General features: G+C 36.0%; 1 protein-coding gene across 3 annotated transcripts in view; it reads right to left on the reverse strand.

Moving 5' to 3' along the window:
* Positions 1–21,340, reverse strand: part of IFT80 (intraflagellar transport 80) — a 114,376-nt gene that overhangs the window by 42,223 nt on the left and 50,813 nt on the right. For all 3 annotated transcript variants that reach the window (XM_044251697.1, XM_044251698.1, XM_044251699.1), the window contains exon 9: positions 5,897–6,076. In XM_044251697.1, coding sequence (XP_044107632.1) covers positions 5,897–6,076 — 180 coding nt within the window. The remainder of the gene's footprint in view (positions 1–5,896; positions 6,077–21,340) is intronic.

The raw sequence follows: 21,340 nt of genomic DNA on the forward strand, positions 1-21,340 counted from the left end.
TATTAATCTCTTTGGAGTCACAGGTAAGTCCCTCTCCCTAGTGTGAACTTAATGATACCATCTTAACCAGAAATCTACAAACTTTTTTAAAAGCCCATAATACCATCCTCTCTTTTTTTTTTTTTTTAAGATTTTATTTATTTATTTGTTAGAGAGAGAAAGCACAAGCACAGGCAGACAGAGTGGCAGGCTAGAGGCAGAGGGAGAAGCAGGCCCCCTGCCGAGCAAGAAGCCTGATGCGGGACTTGATCCCAGGACTCTGGGATCATGACCCAAGCCGAAGGCAGCCGCTCAACCAACTGAGCCACCCAGGCGTCCCAATACCATCCTCTCTTAAAAACATTTTAAAGCTAATGGAATGGAATGGAAGTTTTTAAAGGAAGTTATATGGTAGTTTCTTTATAGCAACATGATATACAGTGAAACAAACTAGCTGTTAATACCAGTTTGGGGAATTTCAAGTTTTATTTATTTATTTATTTATTTATTTATTTATTTGACAGACAGAGATCACAAGTAGGCAGAGAGGTAGGCAGAGAGAGAGAGAGGAGGAAGCAGGCTCCCTGCTGAGCAGAGAGCCCGATGCGGGACTCGATCCCAGGACCCTGAGATCATGACCTGAGCCGAAGGCAGAGGCTTAACCCACTGAGTCACCCAGGGGAATTTCAATATTTAACAGTACAATTGTATAAGCCTCTGCCATTATTCAACTACAAATAGGTTTCTTAAAATTCATATTTGCCTAAAGCATCCAATGGGGGGGACTTACTTTTTTGTGAATCTAGAACACTAGAACTAAAAAAGGAATAAAACATGTCAGCCATAATAACAAAACACCCTGACAATTGTGGTTATAATTTCAAAACTATGTTAAATCTCACATCAGAAATGTACTGTGTTGAATTTTTTTTTTAAGATTTAAAGATTTACTTACTTATTTTTATTTTTAAAGATTTATTTACTTATTTGGGGGGGAGGGGCAGAGGGAGAGGGAGAGATTTTTAAAAATGCACCCATTTACTCTGTTCAATTTAGGGCATTTCCAAGATTAGCCTCTTGATATTTGTATCACCTAATACTTCTACCTGACCACAATATTTAGACTACTCAGACTGACATAAACCCAAAAATTCTGTTTCTACATTTCCAGAATATTCATTTAATCCTATACATAGATATAATCATAGCAATACTTACCATTCATTTTTGTTTTACATATATCATTTCATTTAATCCTCAAAATCACTCTATTATTAATTCTTATCTTTACAAAAGATAGAGTGACTAAAACTCAATCTTGAATTATGCCAACTATGAAAAGCCAAAATTGTGCCCCTTGCTAAATTGAGAGGAGCAGGAGAGAAAAAAAAGGTAAAGAGGAGACCTGGGAAATGCTTCATCTCCTTCACCAGTACTCTCTCCCTTCTAGGCATTTCTTCCTAACAAAGACATCAGCTATTTCTTTCAGAAAGCATCATCCACTAAGATTCAGCCTAAAGGCAAAGGACAAAGGAAGAAAACTTCTCACCCCAGGTTACCATACACAGAAAAGCTGAGGTCCAGGAAGACAGGTAAAAATGAAGCCTATTGCCAGGTAGCAACTGCCGGGTCCAGCTCTATTATTTAACGATTTGGACTCAACCTGATCCCTGGTTTCTGTATTAATAAAAAACAAACCAACCAACAGTCTACCAAGTTTCTAAGGAAATTGTGAAACTCCAAACCAGGCAAACATGCACAAAAAAACGTGATTGTTCAGTCCCTATGACAATCCATGCCCCCACCCCTTACAACGAAACTAAGTGCTGCTTAATGTACAGTCCCCAGAAAGGGAATGCTCCCAAGTGGGAGATCTTCCCAGAAAAGCTCACCAAGGTTGCCAAATTAACCAAAGCAGCTAACTCTACTGCAAAGAAAGAGTTCTCAGTGTATTCCTGGCCAGCTAGATTTTAGCTATGGACCTAGTAATAACAATGTGTTGTTTTCCCTCTCCTCTTTTCCAAATTGTTTTCAACACAGTCATCCTGTTTTCCCATCACTGCAGGTTAGCAATATTGGGGTGGGGGGTGGGTAGCGGAGAGGAAGAAGAATAAATAAAATTCACATTTAGTTATAGTTTTCCAGACCAGAGATTTAGAACTGGATGGAATAAGTGGATGAATCTAAGTTATTTTCTTTTAGGGCGGGATGGGCTTGGTTTCAACTGCATACAGAATAGCTGCATTAGTTACATAAATGGGCTGGTGAAGTGGCTCTCAGTGCTCTCCACCTTCTGTTATTCACATTCGTGGATATGTCTCTCCACTTGTGTGTGGACTGGATCTAGCAGTCTGCTTTCAGTGAACAAATATGGTAAAAATGATGAGGTGTCACTTCTTAGTTCAGGGCATAAAAAACTGTGACTCTGTGACTTATGTCTTGCTTACACTCACTCTGGCCCTTTTCACTTGCTTGCTCTGATAAAGCAAGCTGCCAAGTTTTCAGCTGCCCTTTGGAAAGCCTACATATAAGGAACTGAAAGTGGCCTTCAGTCAACAAGAAACTGAATCCTTCAGTTCAACAGACCATCATAAACAGAATTCTGCCAACAACGATGTCAGTGAGCTTAGAAGCAAATGCTCCCCTAGTGGAACCTTCAGATGTGACTAAAGCCCTAGCCAACACCTTGATTGTAGCCTTATGAAAGATTCTAAGCCAGAAAACCTCTCTAAACCATGCCTGGATTCCTGACCCACAGAAACTGAGAAATAACAAATGTTGTTATTTTAAGCCATTAAGTTTTAGGGTGATTTATTATGCAACAAAGAAAAGATAACTAGTACAGTATGGTAGTAAACAGCCAAAGGATAAACCATCGTGGAAATGTGTTGGTTTTTGTCTCCCCAGAATCAAATGCTCGTCTCTGGTAAACATACCCTGGTTCTCCTTTGGGGACCATTCTCTCCATTATTCTCAGTAACCAAGAGGTTTAGATGAGGTTGACTCATCCTCCCCGACAAACTAAATACACTCAACCTAATCTTGACACATGAGACCTGATGCTGAGACTTCTGTTGGAATCTTCTGTGGAGAGTAAAGCATCTTGAACTATCAAGGCTATAAATGAGGGAGAGGTTTTGTAAAAATAAAGCCAATACAGAGAAAAGGAAAGTCAAGAAAGGGAAAATGATGAAATCTTGTTGACATTTAAGCCTCTGAATCTAACAATGCCTTGTCTACTTCTCTGACATGAATTTATGGGGAAAAAAAGAGAGAGAGAGATTTTTCAACATACTAATCTAGGAGGTTCCGTGAGAACAGGGACCAAATTTATTTTCATTACAACTTCATTTCCCATTGCCTACCCCAAGGGCTGGCAAGTAGGGATCACTCCATAAATATCTATTGAATGTGTGAATGAAGGTATTCTAAGAAAAACACTGAATAGGCCTAACTTAGCAAAAGTGTAACTCAAATGTTTTATAATCACGGAAAGAGTAAAATAAAACACCTTTAAAAAAATTAAAATAGTGCTCTAGTTCTAAAACTTTGAAAGATTATTTAGAAACATTATTTTAAGTATAAAGGGAATTTGGATTAGAAAAGTCATTTTAGCACCTCCACTGTTCACTTTATCTCATGTAAAAATCTTCTAATCTCTAGGACGACTCATTTTTATTATGTAAGAAAAACTCCTCTTTCTAGATATATTCTCATCTTGGGACATTTTTGAAAATAGGGTTAGAATTTATTTTAGCACTACTATATTAGCTAGCTCCCTATGCACTATGTGAATAAAATAATCATGTCCCCAAATTAACTGATTAGAACACCCAATGTGGTGCACCTGGGAGATTCAGTTGGTTAAGTGTCTGTCTTTAGCTCGGGTCCTGGGGTCCTGGATTTGAGCCCTGCATCAGGCTCCCTGTTCAGCAGGTAGTCTGCTTCTCCCTCTCCTTTTGCCCTTCTCCCTGGCTTGTGCTCTCTCATGCACTCTCTCTCTAATTAATACATAAAATCTTACTAAAAAAAAAACTCACAATGCATTCTTTGTCACAGATACAATACTATAAATAATGTTTTGGTTTCCAGGTTAATTAACAGCAATATCTATTTATACATAACATCATCGAGATCCAAAAACTAATTTACAGGAAATAGAGAAGAGAGAGGAGTATGTCAAAAAACACCATAGTGATACAATTAGTAAAGTCCAGACTGTGGGAAACTCTGTTGAACAAACCAATTTGGTTTCTTCAACAAATAAAATGCAGCGGGTAAAAACAGAGATTGAAGGGGAATCTATAAGTTAAGAGACTTAAAGACATGTCAACCAATTACAACTTGTAAACCACTTTGATCTTCACTCAAACAAACTTTAAAAAATGTGACATGTAGGAAACGACTGAAAATTTGAACACTTCCTGGATGTTTGATAATATTAAGGAATTATTATTTTTAAGGTACAATAATGGTATTTTGGTTATGTTAAAGAGTCCCGGGGCACCTGGGTGGCTCAGTGGGTTAAAGCCTCTGCCTTCAACTTGGGTCATGATCCCAGAGTCCTGGGACTGAGCCCAGCATTGGGCTCTCTGCTCAGCAGGGAGCCTGCTTCCTTCCTCTCTCTCTCTGCCTGCCTCTCTGCCTTCTTGTGATCTCTGTCTGTCAAATAAATAAATAAATATTTTTTTAAAAAAAGAGTCCTTACCTTTTAGTTGTATACTGAAAATTTTACAGATAAAATATATCTGAATTGGCTTCAAAATAATGGAGAAGGAGGAAGATACGGACATAGATGGGGCAGGCTTGATCATGGGTTGATGGTTGTTAGGGCTGGGTGATGAGTACCTGGAGACTCATTACACTGTTCTGTCTACTTCTATGTAGGTATTAAATTCTCCATAATAAAAAGTTTAAAAATTTAAAGATAAGTGAACAGAACAAATAAAAACTATAATGTAGAGCTAACTATTATTAATCTAGTGATATTATTCAAATTTAAAAATCTGGATACTTAAGCTAAAGAATATTTGAGTAGACCTAGAAATGACAAGACATATGTTTCCAAATAATTACAATACTCTGAATTCTCAGTATGAAGACAGAGGCAACAGTTACAGACAGGAGGAAGAAGACTTAGAAGGTACAGGTTCACCTTTCTCTGGCAGAGGGTTTGCCACTGGCACATAGTCCTTGGCCCCTTCCTCCTACCTTTTGCCAACCAACTTTTAAAATATTTGTTGAGCATTTATCATACGTAAGACACTGGGCTTGAATGAAACACAGTGCTGTGCCTTTAAGAAGCTTATAATTGCATTGATATCTCCTCCCACTGGACTTTTCCCCCTACCTCCCATTGCCACATTCTAACCTTCCGGTTTTATTTTACTCCAGAAGTACTTGTTTTTCTCTCCCTAATTCCCAGTAAAAACTTCTTACCATTTTCCCACTTTAGCTTGCCTAAGTAATTCTTAAAAGGAAAAAAAAAATTTTAAAAATCAGGTTAAATAAGCTTCTACAATAATAAATAAATAAAATAATATAATCCTGACAGTGACTAGCAGGCTAGGCCTGCCATGGGGTCAGCCCCTAACTGGAGTGGTTAGATCAAACTTGTCATAGCTTCTTCCCCCCTTCTTCAACTGAATCCATACATTCCCTAAACGCTTTGAGTTTCACCATCCCTGCCTCAACCCTACCACCAGAGTAGCTGTGGGCACTTGGGTTCTATAATGGTGAGAGGTTCTTAACTTTAGGTCATGAAAAAAGTCATTAATGGCATAGTTAAAATAGTTCTGATATGATTGAATTTTTATAAACTTGATTTAAATATACTTAGTGAAGATAATTCCATATTCTGTAGAGTGAGCTGAGGAGAGAAGAAGCAAGGTTAATCAGCCATGGAACATAATCATACCTGCATGGTTCTTCGTTTAGTTAATGTTACTTGAAAATTTTTCCACTCCCAGCGTTGTTCCACCACGTGTGCAAAAACAACATGCCCATTTCCACAGGCTCCAGCAATCTGGGTGCCATCAATTGACCATGCGATATTAAATATGCTGCCAGTGTTGGGCTTTTCTAAAGCATATGACCACTGGAGAAGAAAGAATGAGAGAAAAATTGATACACTGAAAAAAAAAAATCTTAAAGAAGTTTTAAATTGAGGATACATTAACATTTTAAGATGATTTTTAAAAGACTGTGCCTTTATCCTAGAATTAATATTTTTCATACTAAAATGTGTACTGAACAGAAGATATGGATGTAATTTTTAAAGTACATAGTAGAATACAACAGAAGTATATAAAATCTCTTAAGCACTGCAAAACACCCATGCCATTTCCATTAGCATTATTATTATTAAGTAATAATACTAACGGGTAAATACAAAGACTCTATAGAAGAAAAAAAAGATACCTTACTATTAATTCTTAAGGATCTCTATAGTCCTTACATCTAAAAGATTGGTTTTAATATTCCAATAGTGTCACTAAAAAATTGAAACTAAACACACAATATAACTAGACATCTCTGATATATATTTTAAATCATGAAAGATAGGTTAATGGATCTCTTCTTCTTTTTTTTTCCCATAATGTAGTAAATATAACCTCTTCTAGAGTCTACTACCTTTTTGAGAAAGTTATCTAATCAATAAGCATCAACTGGGATGAAAGAGACTGTGTGTGTGTGTGTGTGTGTGTGTGTGTGTATAAGACAGTAAGAAAAAGACTTTTAAAAGATGCTATTACAAGGGGCACCTGGGAGGCTCAGTGGGTTAAAGCCTCTGCCTTCGGCTCAGGTCATGATCCCAGCATCCTGGAATGGAGTCCCATATCGGGCTCTCTGCTCAGCAGGCAGCCTGCTTCCCCCTCTCTCTCTCTCTGCCTGCCTCTCTGCCTACTTGTGATCTCTGTCTGTCAAATAAATAAATAAAATCTTAAAAAAAAAAAGATGCTATTACAAGCATTTTCTTTCATTTTTTCAGATGCGACATACATATTTGCTAAAAGGATGATTTATTTATTTGACTAAATTGATATACATTCTCTTCCCATTCTTCCAACCTTACAGCCCAAAGTCAAATTAAGTCTTGATTTTTTTTGTTGTTGATTTTTTGGTTGCTCTTGGTGGGTATTAATCTTGTTGCACAATATTGCTTCTTCAAATGTGTTCATTGTTAGCTATGGGCTCACTGACCAAAAAATGTGGAGAAAATGGGAAAGATATAGAAAAAGATTCATTAATTCACACTACTATCATAAAAGACTTTAAATTCTCTATAAAGTTCATATATACAATAAATATGCTGAATGACTCTTTCCACTCACTGATACTTTTTTCCAACCCCCTTCCACCATCCTTTAAACCTCTACCTGTTGCTTAAGTAAAAGGCCTATAGGGTGCCTGGGTGGCTCAGTTGGTTAAGTGACTGTCTTTGGCTCAGGTCATTATCCTGGAGTCCCAGGGTTGAGTCCCCACATTGGGCTCCCTGCTAAGCAGGGAGTCTGCTTTTCCCTCTGACCCTCACCCTCCCATGCCCTCTCTCAAATAAATAAAATCTTTAAAAAATAATAATAAAATGCCTATTAAAAAAGTTATCAAGGAGAAGGTAATGAATGAACTTTCACTTCATCAGCAGTACGAAAATGTTAGAAACTTCCTTTTCTAAAATTAAAAAGAGCAAGTTCAAGAAAAGAATATATATAATAGTTGAAATCATCTTTTTAAAAATAAGACAAAGAACATTAAGGATACCAGCAATATGCTTCTGGCAATAAAATGAAATCAACTCATTTGTGTTTGACAAACAGTATTACGAAATCCTGCATGACTACTATTTTACATAAAAATTAAGTGGTTGGTATAGGCAAATGAGGCTTGATTGTTAATATACAAAACAGATTAGACTAGGCTTATGGCACATCTGTCATTCTAAAACTAGTCTATTCTCATGGTGTAGATGCAACAAAGATCTTATTTTAAAACCACAGATTCATATTTTAAAATATTACTTTTTTTGAGAGAGAGAGAGCGCATGTGAGAACAGGGACTGGGGGTGGCAGAAAGGAGCAGAGGGAGAGAAAGAACCTTAAGCAGGCTCTATGCCCAGCGTGGTGCCCGACACAGAACTTGACCTCACAACCCGAGATGATGACCTGAGCCAAAATCAAGAGTCAGATGCTTAACTGACTGAGCCACCCAGGTGCCCCTTAAACTTATTTACTCTAAAGTACGATCTTAAAATACCCAAAGAACAAATCAGCCAGAAAGATACATTTTACTAAAATTAAACATAGAAAAATGTATCTAAGAACCCCTGGATGACTGATCCTAACTAAAAGGAGAAACTGGAAAGAAATGTGTAGATAATACCATCATCATCCTGTATTTCTCTGACTTCTTTCAGTCTGTAAGGTTCATCAACAATGACATCTGCAACATGCAACTTATCCCTAAAAACAAACTTCAAATACTATAACAGTACCATGATATAAGTTATATTAAATATTTGTATTTTTATTTAAAATTAAGAAGTGTTTTCTTTTAGATGACTCTATTAGTTTCTAAAAAAAAAAAATACAAGCACAAGCAAATCATCAAAGAATGGGTCTTCAATAGTTATGAAATCTGGGGGGTTGGGTTGGGAGATAAGGTGATTTTGTCCAGTCAGTAAATTTAATAATTATTGGTAAGTCAAAAGGATCTATTTATCACCTGTGCTTTAAACAGACTTCTAGGGGTGCCTGAGTGGCTCAGTCAGTTAAGCGTCATTAAGTGTCCTACTCTTGCTTTCAGCTTGGGTCCTGGTCTCAGGATCATTGGACTGAGCCCCCATTCCGGCTCCACGCTCAGCAGGGAGTCTGCTTGAAATTCTCTTTCCTTCTCCCTCTGCCCCAACCCTGCTGCTGTACTCTCTCAAATAAATAAATCTTTAAAATAAATAAAGAGACTTTTAATACTCTAAGCCTCTCTCTTCCCCAAATATGCCATGGAATATTCACATTTGTGTTTCAAACCCTAGAAAGAAATAAGGCAGCCTCCCTAGATGTAATTTAGTGATAGTAGTAGTAAGAACCGTGAAGATTAATTTTTAAATATCCCTCTCACTTAACATTTAACACTTTTCTTTTGCTTTAAGGCAACTATCCCTTACTTTAGGATATGCCTGGGCCAGGAGCATCTATATTCCCTGTGATCTTGTTAGAAATGTAAATTAATGGACCCAACTCCTCTGAGGATCAGGAAACTTTTAATGAGTTCTTTGGGGGATTCTTAAGCATGGGAAAGTTAGGACACTGGTTCTTAACTCTGGTTGCACATTAGAATCACCTGGGGTGCTTTTGTAAAAGATAACAAAACCCAGGGACCCAATCAATTAAGTCCAGAAATTCTTGGGATGAGATTTGGGTACATTTTTTTCAAGTTCTCTATGTGATTTTAACATACAGACACTGTTCTACAAGAAAAGCAAAATCTGTAATTTGGTCTAAGACTATCATTAACAACTGGCTCACTGTTAATACCCTGACAATTCATCTGCCAGCTCTTGAGAAAATTACATGACCCATGTCTTGGCCTCTAATCCAGCTTCTCATATTTATGCGTATACTTGTTTTTTTTTTACATTTGTTACCAAGTCCAAGCTTGCTCTGCTCACCACCTGACAGGGCAATTAAGTTGAGAGGCTAGATGATGGGGCAAGGAGAGTGTTTTTGTTTGGAAAGGAAGACCGTGTAACCTCTTTGTCTTTGATCAGTTGATCTTTGAGTACAGGAATCTGGTCATGTCGTTTCTTTTTTTTTTTTTTTTTTTTTTCTTTTTTTTTCCAATTTATTTATTTTCAGAAAAACGGTATTCGTTATTTTTTCACCACACCCAGTGCTCCATGCAAGCTGTGCCCTCTATAATACCCACCACCTGGTACCCCAACCTCCCACCCCCCCGCCACTTCAAACCCCTCAGATTGTTTTTCAGAGTCCATAGTCTCTCATGGTTCATCTCCCTGGGTCATGTCGTTTCTGTATATCCTTCCTCATCTCGAGTGAGTTAGATTTGGGTAAAAAGCAGTTTTGGCAAAGCTTATCTGTAACATGCCTGAGTGCAGGGCTAAGTAGAACTTTCTAAGCAAGGGAAATCAAGGCAATATTGAGTCAGAATGCTACACATTCATCAACCTAATTTTTCCTCTTTCACTTTTTATTATTAGAATTCCAAACAAACTAAAGTAGGAAGAGTAACAGAAAGCACTGGTTTTCAAACTTTAGTGTGCATTAGAATTACCTAGAGGGATTGTTAAAATAGATTACTGGACCCACTCCAGTTTCTCTGATACAGTAGTTGTAGGGTGGGTACGGCCAAAACGTGTTAGATGACACCATGAGACTGCAGATGGCAAAATCCAGACTGTGGGAAACTACAGGACATGACCAGTTTCTTTAACTAGAGAAAATTACAAAGGGAAAAAAATTTGGAAGGGGAACTTACAGATCAATCACAATGACTGTATCTTATTTGCATCTTAATTTCAACAAACTGAAAAAGAAAAGAGTTGAAAAATTTGAACAGTGATTGGATATTTGGTAATATTAAGGAATTTGTTAATTGTTTTAGGTGCTTATCCACTATAAGCAACATGAAAATTAAGAGATATCTTCCCCCTTCCCTTTTTCCTGTGTTTGATTTTAAGTAGTATCTTTTTATTCCCAATTAACATCTGCAAGCAACCTTATTCTACTTTTCATACACTTCCATTCTACTCCCATTTTTGCAATGTGTACCTATAGCCGATACCTATTATACTGTATCCTTCACAGACATTTTGTCTTAGTTCTCAGTAAATATGTATCTTGTGCTCACAATCAGTACTTATTTTGCTATAACCCTAGTCATATTATTAATCTGAAGCTAATTCTCCAGTAGACTCCTAGAAATACTTATGGGAACCAAATTCCTTGAGTCCTTACATGTTTATACCAGTTTGCTTCTGACCTTTAAAGTTCAGAATGGCCAGATATAAAATGTTTGGCTCGTCTATTCTTTGAGTATCCTATGTTTACCTATAGTCTAGCATAAAGTATTGTTATCAAAGTCTAGTGACATTTTCATTTTCTCCCCTGTATGAGTGAGTCTTCTCCTTTGATGTCCACAGAATTTTTTTCTTTTTCTTTAAACTCCTATAGTGTTTTTTTGTTTTTTTTTTTTTTTTTTTTTTTTTTTTAGCATCTATCTGGGTGTTGGCCCTGGGTCAATTCTCCTAGGTATCTGGTATGCCTTTTCAATATCAATTTAAAATCCCTTACGTTTGAGGAAATCTTTCTTGAGTGGTAGCTTTTAGTATTTGTTCTGTTCATAACTTTGGGCTTCTCCTTTGAAGACTACTATTACATATACTTCGCATCTTTATTTTCTGTATCTATCATTTTCTATCAAAACTTTGTATCTCTTTTGCCCTTCCCTTGCTTTCATTTTACTTCCTATTATCCCTTAAGGCAATATCCATTGTTTATTTGCCTTATATTCCTTCTAGTTTCATCTTCACTTCTGTAATAATTTTTCCCTTTTTTATAATCCCCTTCTGAGTTCTGCCATCTCTAGTCTCCCTTTCTCTAGTCACCTTATTTCTTAATTTTCCTTGTTTTGATTTATATAGTTATTTCATAGCTTTTGCATGTTTTTAATATCCTTCAACTTGTTTTGTATTATTTGGCAGGGCTTGTCTATTTATGGCATGCCTTCATTATCTTTGGCAACATTATGTAATTTGATGAAGATCCTGTTCTGCGACTATGATCCTACAGATTTCTGTCCAGTTTCAACTTCTACTTGAACTGATTGGCCTGTCTCACTTTCAGGCATTTATTGGCAATTTGGGAGTTCTTTTCTCATGATCTGAGACACCTAGCTGCCTTTCCTCTGCTTCCTCACACACAGATGCTGAGACTATGTTTACGTGTCGAAATACCACTATTTTGGAAAACCACTTGGATTTGGGAGTTTGTAGAAATATGATATCATCTAAGTTTTGTTGTAGTGGCTGTCTGTGGAATGTTGGTTATACTCTTTTCTGTTTTATGGGGAGATTTGAAAAGATTAAAAAATTATGACACTATACCCAACAACATAGATAAATCTCAGAGACATATGGTTGAATAAAAAAAATTAGACGAAAGGAAAAATACTGTATGATTCCATTTATATAAAAGTCACAAGCAGGCAAAACTAAATTATGATGACATAGTCAGAATAGCAGTTACAATAGAAGAGTAACTAACTGGGAGGAGACCCAGTGAAAGTTTCTGGGTTGTTAATATTTTTCATATCAGTGAGTGGTGGTTTCTTGGGTATTTACATATGTAAAAATTTACTGTGCTTACACATAAGATACTGTATATGTTACATCTTAATTTTTAAAAAAATTCTGCCTCTGCCATTATCTTTCCCCCTTAACCTATTTTTATTGAAATTATGCTTTGCTTTCATAGTTTGAGTGTTTTGAGACATAATATTGAACTAAAATAAGTATACAACATCAATACTAAAAAGTAAAAAGATACATACAAATATATGTGCAGTAATCATAACCATGTCTGTTCATAAAATAGGTCTGTTCAGAGGCACCTGGCTGGCTCAGTCAATACAGCATGTGACTCCAGATCTCAGGGTTTTAAGTCTAAGCCCCATGTTGGGTATAGAGATTACCTAACAAAAAAAAAAATATTAAAAAAAAGTCTGTCCGAAGACTTGAAAGGTACACAGGTTCATACAAATATGAAAATACTAATTTTTTTGGTATGTTATGATTATCACATTATATTTTGGTTTTTGTTTTTATTATTTTTGTTATATTGATTTTTTGCTGCTAATTTCCTCAAAATATAAGCTTTTTTGTTTATCTAATTAAACTGTTTAATATTAAACACTATTTGTGCCTTCATAATACTGATGAAGTTTGTGCCTTCACAATACTGATGAAGTAGTCTATCTTTCCCCCCTAATTCAAAGCAATAAATTGATTGCAGCAACCACAGTTTTCTTAGGATACAGAGTATGAAAAGGTAAACAAATACTAATTTTGGCTTGGTTAAGAACAAATAATTTCTAAAAACACAAGATAAGCAAAAAACAGAAAAAAAGCAATAGAAAAAGCAGTAATTATAAAATAAGTTTATAGAACACAAATGTGATCTGTATTCACAATATGTTATTCAAGTAAAACATCAATGTTACTTTCAGCTGCCTATAAAGAAGCACTATGTCACTGAGCAAGAGCACAGCAGTTGTTGATGGGCATGCTTTTGAGAGGTTTAGCAATATTTTTTTCTAAAGCAATCTTGAAAAATTTTAAGGCTGGCCAGTTTGGTTTTGACTCTGGTACCTCCCCAAATACCCAAAACATTGACGGTGTTCTATGGCCAACCCAATTCTCTCCATAAAGGGCCCTCTCCCTGTGTAATAGTATTTTATACCTCTCTCCTCACTCTCTCACTTGAAATCTGCTCTCAACTAGCCAAATACTTGGAAAAGGACCTGAAAAGAATAATTTCTTAAGTCAAAGCAATAAAACTAATAGAAGTTTTGTTAACAATAGGTGGTAGAAGCCTTCCCCAGGGTATTTCCATCCACATACTCATTGCCACATATTCATGGCCCTGAACTTCAGTTACAAAGACACAATCTTCTATTACTATTGTAACACGTTACCACAAACTTAGAATGGCTTAGATCATAAATCCAACACTGTTTTCACTGAGCTAAAATCAAGGTGTTGTTGTTAAGTCTACATTTCTTCTTAGAGGCTAGGGGAGGATCCATTTCCTTACTCATTCAGGGTCTTAGAATTCAGTTTCTTACAGCTGTAGGATGAAGTCCTCATTTCTGTGCAGGCCACTGGCAGCTTCTAGAGGCACCTGCATTCATCTGCTGTGGAGCCCTTTCACCATCTTTAAAGCCAGCAACAGCAGAATGAGTTGCTCTTACTTTGAATCTCCTCCTCCTTCATCCTTTAACCCAGCTGGGAAAGATTCTCTGCTTTTAAGGATTTACAATTAGACTGGGCCAATCTGAATAATCCAGGATAGTCTTACCATCTGAAGGTCCATATCTTTAATCATATCGTCAAAGTTCCTTCTACCTTGTAAGGTGACATAATCACAGGTTCTGGGGATTAGGGCATGGACATCTTTGGGGGCCCATTATTTGACCTACTGTGAAATTATAGAAGTCAATTTAGAAATTTTATTATTTATCATTTTTTTCAAGATTTTATTTATTTGAGAGAGCACACATGAGAGAGCACGACGGATGGGGTAAGGGCAGAGAGAGGGGGAGAACCAGACTCCCCACTGAGCAGAGAGCCCAACTTGGGGCTCCATGCCAGGGTCCTGGGAGCAGAAGGCAGACACTTAATGGACTGAGCCACCCAGGTGCCCCAATTCGGAGATTTTAAGTTTTTTCTTCTCTAAAGATTCAGACTCAGATATAAGCATAAACACATTAACCAGTACTTTTACCACTTTTTCAAGTAGTTTGGGGTTTGTGGTTTTGGCTTTCAAAAGGTTCATTCACAGTTAAAAAGAAACTAAACAATAATTTGATCATGTTGTTGCCAAGTGGTAGTAGAATCTTGGTATTGTTCACATGGTATCGAATTCTCAAGGATATCCAAAAGAAATGATTTAAAAATTACTGAACAAGTTGTTTTTAGAAAGAAAAAAGAATCAAAATGGCTTTATGACATCAAGCAAAATATGCATTTAATAGTCTACCATTAAGTTAAACAGAAAGCATTGAAATTATACAGGCATACCTTATTTTATTGCACTTTATTGGCTTTTGTAGATGCTGCATTTTTTACAAATTGAAGGTTTGTGGCAACCTGTAACAACCCAGTCAATTGATGTTGTTTTTCCTAATATATCCGCTCACTTTGTGTCTCTGTGTAACAATCTGGCAATTCTTACAATATTTCAAACTTTCTCAATATTATTATATGTGTTACAGTGATCTGTGATCAGTGATGTTATTATTGTAATTGTTTTGGGGCACCATGAACCAAGTCCATATAAGACAGCAACCACAATCCTAATCAATCAGCAGCCATCCACACTAAAGCAAAACCCTCCACCAGCAAAGATTACGACTCACTGAAAGCTCAGATGATGGTTAGCCTTTTTTAGCATTAAGTATTTTTTAATTAAGGTATATAAATATCTTTTTTAGGCATAATGCTATTGCACACTTAATAGACTATAACGTAGAGCAAACATAACTTTTACATGCATTGGGAAATAAGAAGTTTCATTTTTGCTTGCTGTATTCTGATATTCGCTTTATTGCAGTGCTCTGGAACCAAACCTACAAAATCTCTGAGGCATGTCTTTATTAAGAAAAAGCAAGCTATTTTTTTCATGAATATTTCCTGATGGTATGAAAAAATTAGACTCTTAAACAGAACCTTCCTCAGAGAAAATATGAACATCTTAGAATCCTGAGGGGAAAATCCTTAAGGATCAATTTTAGATTATTAAAATTTAAACAGATGATACTAAACAGATGATACTAATATGCCATAATGGTCTGGGGAAAAAAATCTATAGAATTTCTTTTAAAAGGGAAGAGGGGGGCACCTGGGTGGCTCAGTTGGTTAAGCAGCTGCCTTCGGCTCAGGTCATGATCCTGGAGTACTGGGATGGAGCCCCTCATCGGACTCCCTACTCAGCAGGGAGTCTGCTTCTCCTTCTGACCCTCTTCCCTCTCATGCTCTCTCTCAAATAAATAAAATCTTAAAAATAAATAAATAAAAAGAAAGAGGTTCAGAAGGGAAAGATAATTTAACTAAAAATGATTAAATAAGAGGAAATAATATCTTTCCTTAAATCAAAATAAAGGATTTAAAATTTTTACATAACTGATTTCTAGCACTAATTAATCAGAATGTATGAATATTGGAGTTTAGTTAATGAAGTATTTTTGTTTATGCAGAAGATACTATGAGAGAGATTGTAGAAGAGGAAATTATACCACTTCTCCAAATGGGAGGGTGGAGGAACAATGACATATTGTGCGGAAGGAGTTAGTGGACTGGTCCATTTGTAACAGGAGCTTTTGCATGATTTTAGCATATGTACACTTAAAGAACATTTGTCAACAGAAGTGAAGTTCTGTGTTTCAAGACATAGATAGTTAAATTTGGATTTTTAGGTACCAAAATCAGAAAAAAAAGCAATATCAAATTTGTGCTTATTGGTTAAAAAAAGATCTCTAGTTATTTTTTTAAAAACCCACATTTTAATGTTTTTAAGGTATTTGACCAGAGAGAAAGCTTACTTAAACCAACTTTAGTCTCATCCTAAGTACAGACATACCTAAAAACTTGCCAATACTCTATTCCTTCTTTATTCTCCCACAACAATTATAATCTTTGCCATTAAATAACCATGTTATTTAATTATCTGTTTACATATCAGTACTCTCAATAGAGGGTGACTTACTCCTAGAGGACATATATGAATATTATTCTTTGACTAGCTAGAGTATCACAGAGAGCTTAGCACACATCGATATTTGTTAAATGAATGAATGAATGAATATGCCTGTGTCCTTAGCAAAGAATTCTTTCCCAGAGTTCAACCATAACTTCGACCTTTTTTTTTTTTTAAAGATTTTATTTATTTATTTGACAGACAGAAATCACAAGTAGGTGGAGAGGCAGGCAGAGAGAGAGAGGAGGAAGCAGGCTCCCCGCTGAGCAGAGAGCCCCACGCTGGCTGATCCCAGGACCCTGGGATCATGACCTGAGCCAAAAGCAGAGGCTTTAACCCACTGAAGCATCCAGGCGCCCATGACTTCAACCTTTTTAAAGTAGAAAAATCCAAGAAATAAATTAAAAGCCAAAGATTTAGAAATCTTTTTTTTTTTTAAAGGTTTTATTTATTTATTTGAGAGAGAGGCAGTGAGAGAGAGCATGAATGAGGAGAAGGTCAGAGAGAGAAGCAGGCTCCCCATGGAGCTGGGAGCCTTATGCGGGACTCGATCCCGGGACTCTGGGATCATGACCTGAGCCGAAGGCAATCGTCCAACCAACTGAGCCACCCAGGCATCCCAAAGATTTAGAAATCGTAAAGTAGCTTTCTCAAAAACATCAACCAAATTGATTAAATGGATCAATTCTAGAAATAATCCAGTCAAAATGCTGCAATGTAAGTCACTGAGTTATACTGTTAAGTAAATATAAGCCATTCGAAACCAAAACAATGTCTTTTGTCTGTACAATGATCCATTAAAATGCAACATTTATGGAACACCTGCCATATGTTGGGTATTGATTTTAAGATTAAAAATTAATTCTGTAATAGAACTCTGATTGTTATGCTTGGTGAATTTCCCAATTTCGGATAGTAGGGTCTCATACTGCAAAGGAAGCACAGTTCCTTGACCTGGCCTCTGGAAGATATCCCTGTAACCCTGTAGCCAGTTCTTCTTTTTGCTTAATGGTTTCTGCTACTTATATCCAAGTATAATAAAGTATAGAATAAGTCTGAAGTTACAGGATCAGCCACACTTCTCTAGCACTGCTTGAGTTTTACCCACTTCTAATATACCATGTGCAGTGCTGCCTCTTCCTTGTAACAATCTTCCTATAAAACAAAGAAACAAAACCCTATTACTACTTATGAGAAGAAGCAAGCAGGTATTTCCAATGGCCATGCAAGACGTATGGCAGAATGGTGGAATTGAAAGGGAAGAGGTAATCACTTAGCTCAGCCCATTTAACTCTGTAAATTCACCACTGGAGTCTTGATCTTGACTGTAGGGCTCTACAACCATGTCAATACTACTCCTACATTAAAGTACATTACAACATGGGGTGCCTAGGTGGCTTAGTGGATTAAGCATCTGACTCTTGATTTAGGTTTAGGTCATGAACTGAGGGTTGTGGGATTGAGCCCCACGGCCAGGCTCCGCACTCAGTACAGAATCTCCTTGATAGTCTCTCTTTTCCTCTGCCCCTCCCACTGCTCACATACTCTCTCTCTAATAAGTAAATAAAATCTTAAAAAAAATAAATATAATATGCCATCATACTGCACAGCCAATATAGAGAACAAATGAGAATGCATTTATAAAGTGTTGACTTATTCATTAAAGGATTTTACGTCCTTGAAAGAGAAGAGACCATTTTTACCCTGTATTCTGTCAAACTGCTTAAGCACAGAGTTCCCCACCAACGCAACAAGAAATATTTACACTAAAACACAAGATTTAACTGTAAAAACTTACAAAAGCACCTCCCAAATGCCAATCTCACCTTTCTCTTTACTACTGCTCTATAAATACTAGATTAAAAAGATTCTCAAAAGCATGTATCCTTAGCCAAGTCGGATGAATTCAGCTTGTAAAAGTGTGTGCTTACAGATTAAGTTTAGGGGGAAGAGATGATAGATACAAACTTTCTTACATTTCTTTGTTACACTAATGATTTTTAAAATCAATATTCTCCCTCATATCCCAGGAATTAGGAAATTGCAGGCTATCTTAAATTGTATGTGTTGACATCTGTAATTGACAATGAAAAGTTACATATAGCAGTAAGACCAGTTACTGCAGGTGATGAATCACTGCAATTATTTTAATTGAATGGAAAAATGAATGAACAGAGGGAAGTCTTTTTATTATAATAACTAACGGAATATTCATGAACAGTGAAAAAAAAAATGGCAAAAGTTGTCTTACACAAGCAATAGCACCACCTGCTGATTAATAAAAGCAATAACGTAGGTTAATTTAAAAATCTGGCCAAAGGTATCTTTTCTCTTTAATTCTGTTCCATTTAATGTAACATAATGCAATTCAATAATATATTCTGTATATTTATTAACACTAACTAATTTAACTTGAAAGCTTCTATTTCATGTATTTGAATAATGTGTTTATTAAAAATCAAAGTTAAAAATTTTATTATCAAATGAAGGGAAAAATTATGGTACTATGGATTTTAATTTTTATTTCATAAGTAATTTATTTGTACTATAATTTATTTTACTAACAACTCAATACTGTATATTTAGTTTATGAAATTCCCTGACCACCTCACCTAAAATAATGCCATCTTCCTTACCCAGCCTTATTTTTTTATGTCATTTATTATCACTTAACATATTATATATTGATTCTGTTTGTTTGTGTATAGCTTTTCATCTGCTGGAATGAAAACTCTAGAGAGCAGGGAATTTATTTTGTTTATTGCTGCTTCTTTAACACCTAGGGCAAGTGCCTGGCATGTAATAGACACAATAAATATTCATGAAGGAATGAATGAATATGAAAATAAATGAACAAATGAATATGCAATGCATCTTTAAACTTCCTTGAAAGGATAATAGCTGTGTCAAAGTTTCAAGGATCTAGATAGATTTTGCCAAATTATACTTGAGAAAAGTTGTACCACTTAATATGCCCTTCACTGCTTTGTAAGGAGACACATTTTCCCATTTTCCGAAGATTGAAAAGTGGCATTACACTGTGATTTTTATTTGTATCATGAAGAGACAAATCATATTTTTGGGTTCTGCAGACATTTACAATATACTTTTTATTCTTTGCTCATTTTTTTCAGTTCAAGATAATCTATTTGATTCCTTTTTATAATTTCTCTATTGATATTTTATATTTAGACTTTGTTCTTCTGATTTTTTTCTTTAAAAAATTTATTTCTAGACACAAAAAGATGGAAGACCATTCCATGCTCTTGGATTGGAAGAATAAACATTGTTAAAATGTCTATACTGCCTAGAGCAATCTATACCTTTAATGCCATTCTGATCAAAATTCCACCGGTATTTTTCAAAGAGCTGGAGCAAATAATCCTAAAATTTGTATGGAATCAGAAGAGATCCCGAATTGCTAAGGAAATGTTGAAAAAGAAAAACAAAACTGGGGCATCACATTACCTGATTTCAAGCTTTACTACAAAGCTGTGATCACCAAGACAGCATGATACTGGCATAAAAACAGACTATAACCAGTGGAACAGAGTAGAGAGCCCAGATATGGACTCTCAACTCTATGGTCAAATAATCTTTGACAAAACAGGAAAAAATATACAGTGGAAAAAAGACAGTCTCTTCAATAAATGGTGCTGGGAAAACTGGACAGCTATATGTAGAAGAATGAAACTAACCATTCTTTTACGCCGTACACAAAGATAAACTCAAAATGGATAAAAGACCTCAACTTGAGACAGGAATCCATCAGAATCCTAGAGGAGAACGAAGGCAGTAACCTCTTCGATATCAGCCACAGCAACTTCTTTCAAGATATATCTCCAAAGGAAAAGGAAACAAAAGTGAAAATGAACTTTTGGGACTTCATCAAGATCAAAAGCTTCTGCACAGCAAAGGAAACAGTCAACAAAACAAAGAGGCAACCCATGGAATGGGAGAAGATATTTGCAAATGACAGTACAGATAAAAGGTTGATATCCAGGATCTATAACAAACTTCCCAAACTCAACACACACAAAACAGATAATCATGTCAAAAAATGGGCAGAAGGAAAACCCAAAAGATCCACTCCAAAACTGCTAGAACTTATACAGGAATTCAGTAAAGTGTCAGGATATAAAATCAATGCACAGAAATCAGTTGCATTTCTCTACACCAACAACAAGACAGAAGAAAGAGAGATTAAGGAGTTAATCCCATTTACAATCCATTTACAATTGCACCCAAAACTATAAGATACCTAGGAATAAACCTAACCAAAGAGGCTAAGAATCTATACTCAGAAAACTATAAAGTACTCATGAAAGAAACTGAGGAAGACACAAAGAAATGGAAAAATGTTCCATGCTCCTGGATTGGAAGAACAAATATTGTGAAAATGTCTATGCTACCTAAAGCAATCTTCACATTTAATGCAATTCCTATCAAAATACCATCCTTTTTTTTTTTTTCCAAAGAAATGGAACAAATAATCCTAAAATTTATATGGAACCAGAAAAGACCTCGAATAGCCAAAGGAATATTGAAAAAGAAAGCCAAAGTTGGTGGCATCACAATTCCGGACTTCAAGCTCCATTACAAAGCTGTCATCATCAAGACAGCATGGCACTGGCACAAAAACAGACACACAGATCAATGGAACAGAATAGAGAGCCCAGAAATAGACCCTCAACTCTATGGTCAACTAATCTTCGACAAAGCAGGAAAGAATGTCCAATGGAAAAAAGATATCCTCTTCAATAAATGGTGTTGGGAAAATTGGACAGCCACATGCAGAAAAATGAAATTGGACCATTTCCTTACACCACACACGAAAATAGACTCAAAATGGATGAAGGACCTCAATGTGAGAA

The sequence above is a fragment of the Neovison vison genome, chromosome 6 (assembly GCF_020171115.1).
Source record: "Neovison vison isolate M4711 chromosome 6, ASM_NN_V1, whole genome shotgun sequence".
Taxonomy (NCBI): Eukaryota; Metazoa; Chordata; class Mammalia; order Carnivora; family Mustelidae; genus Neogale; species Neogale vison.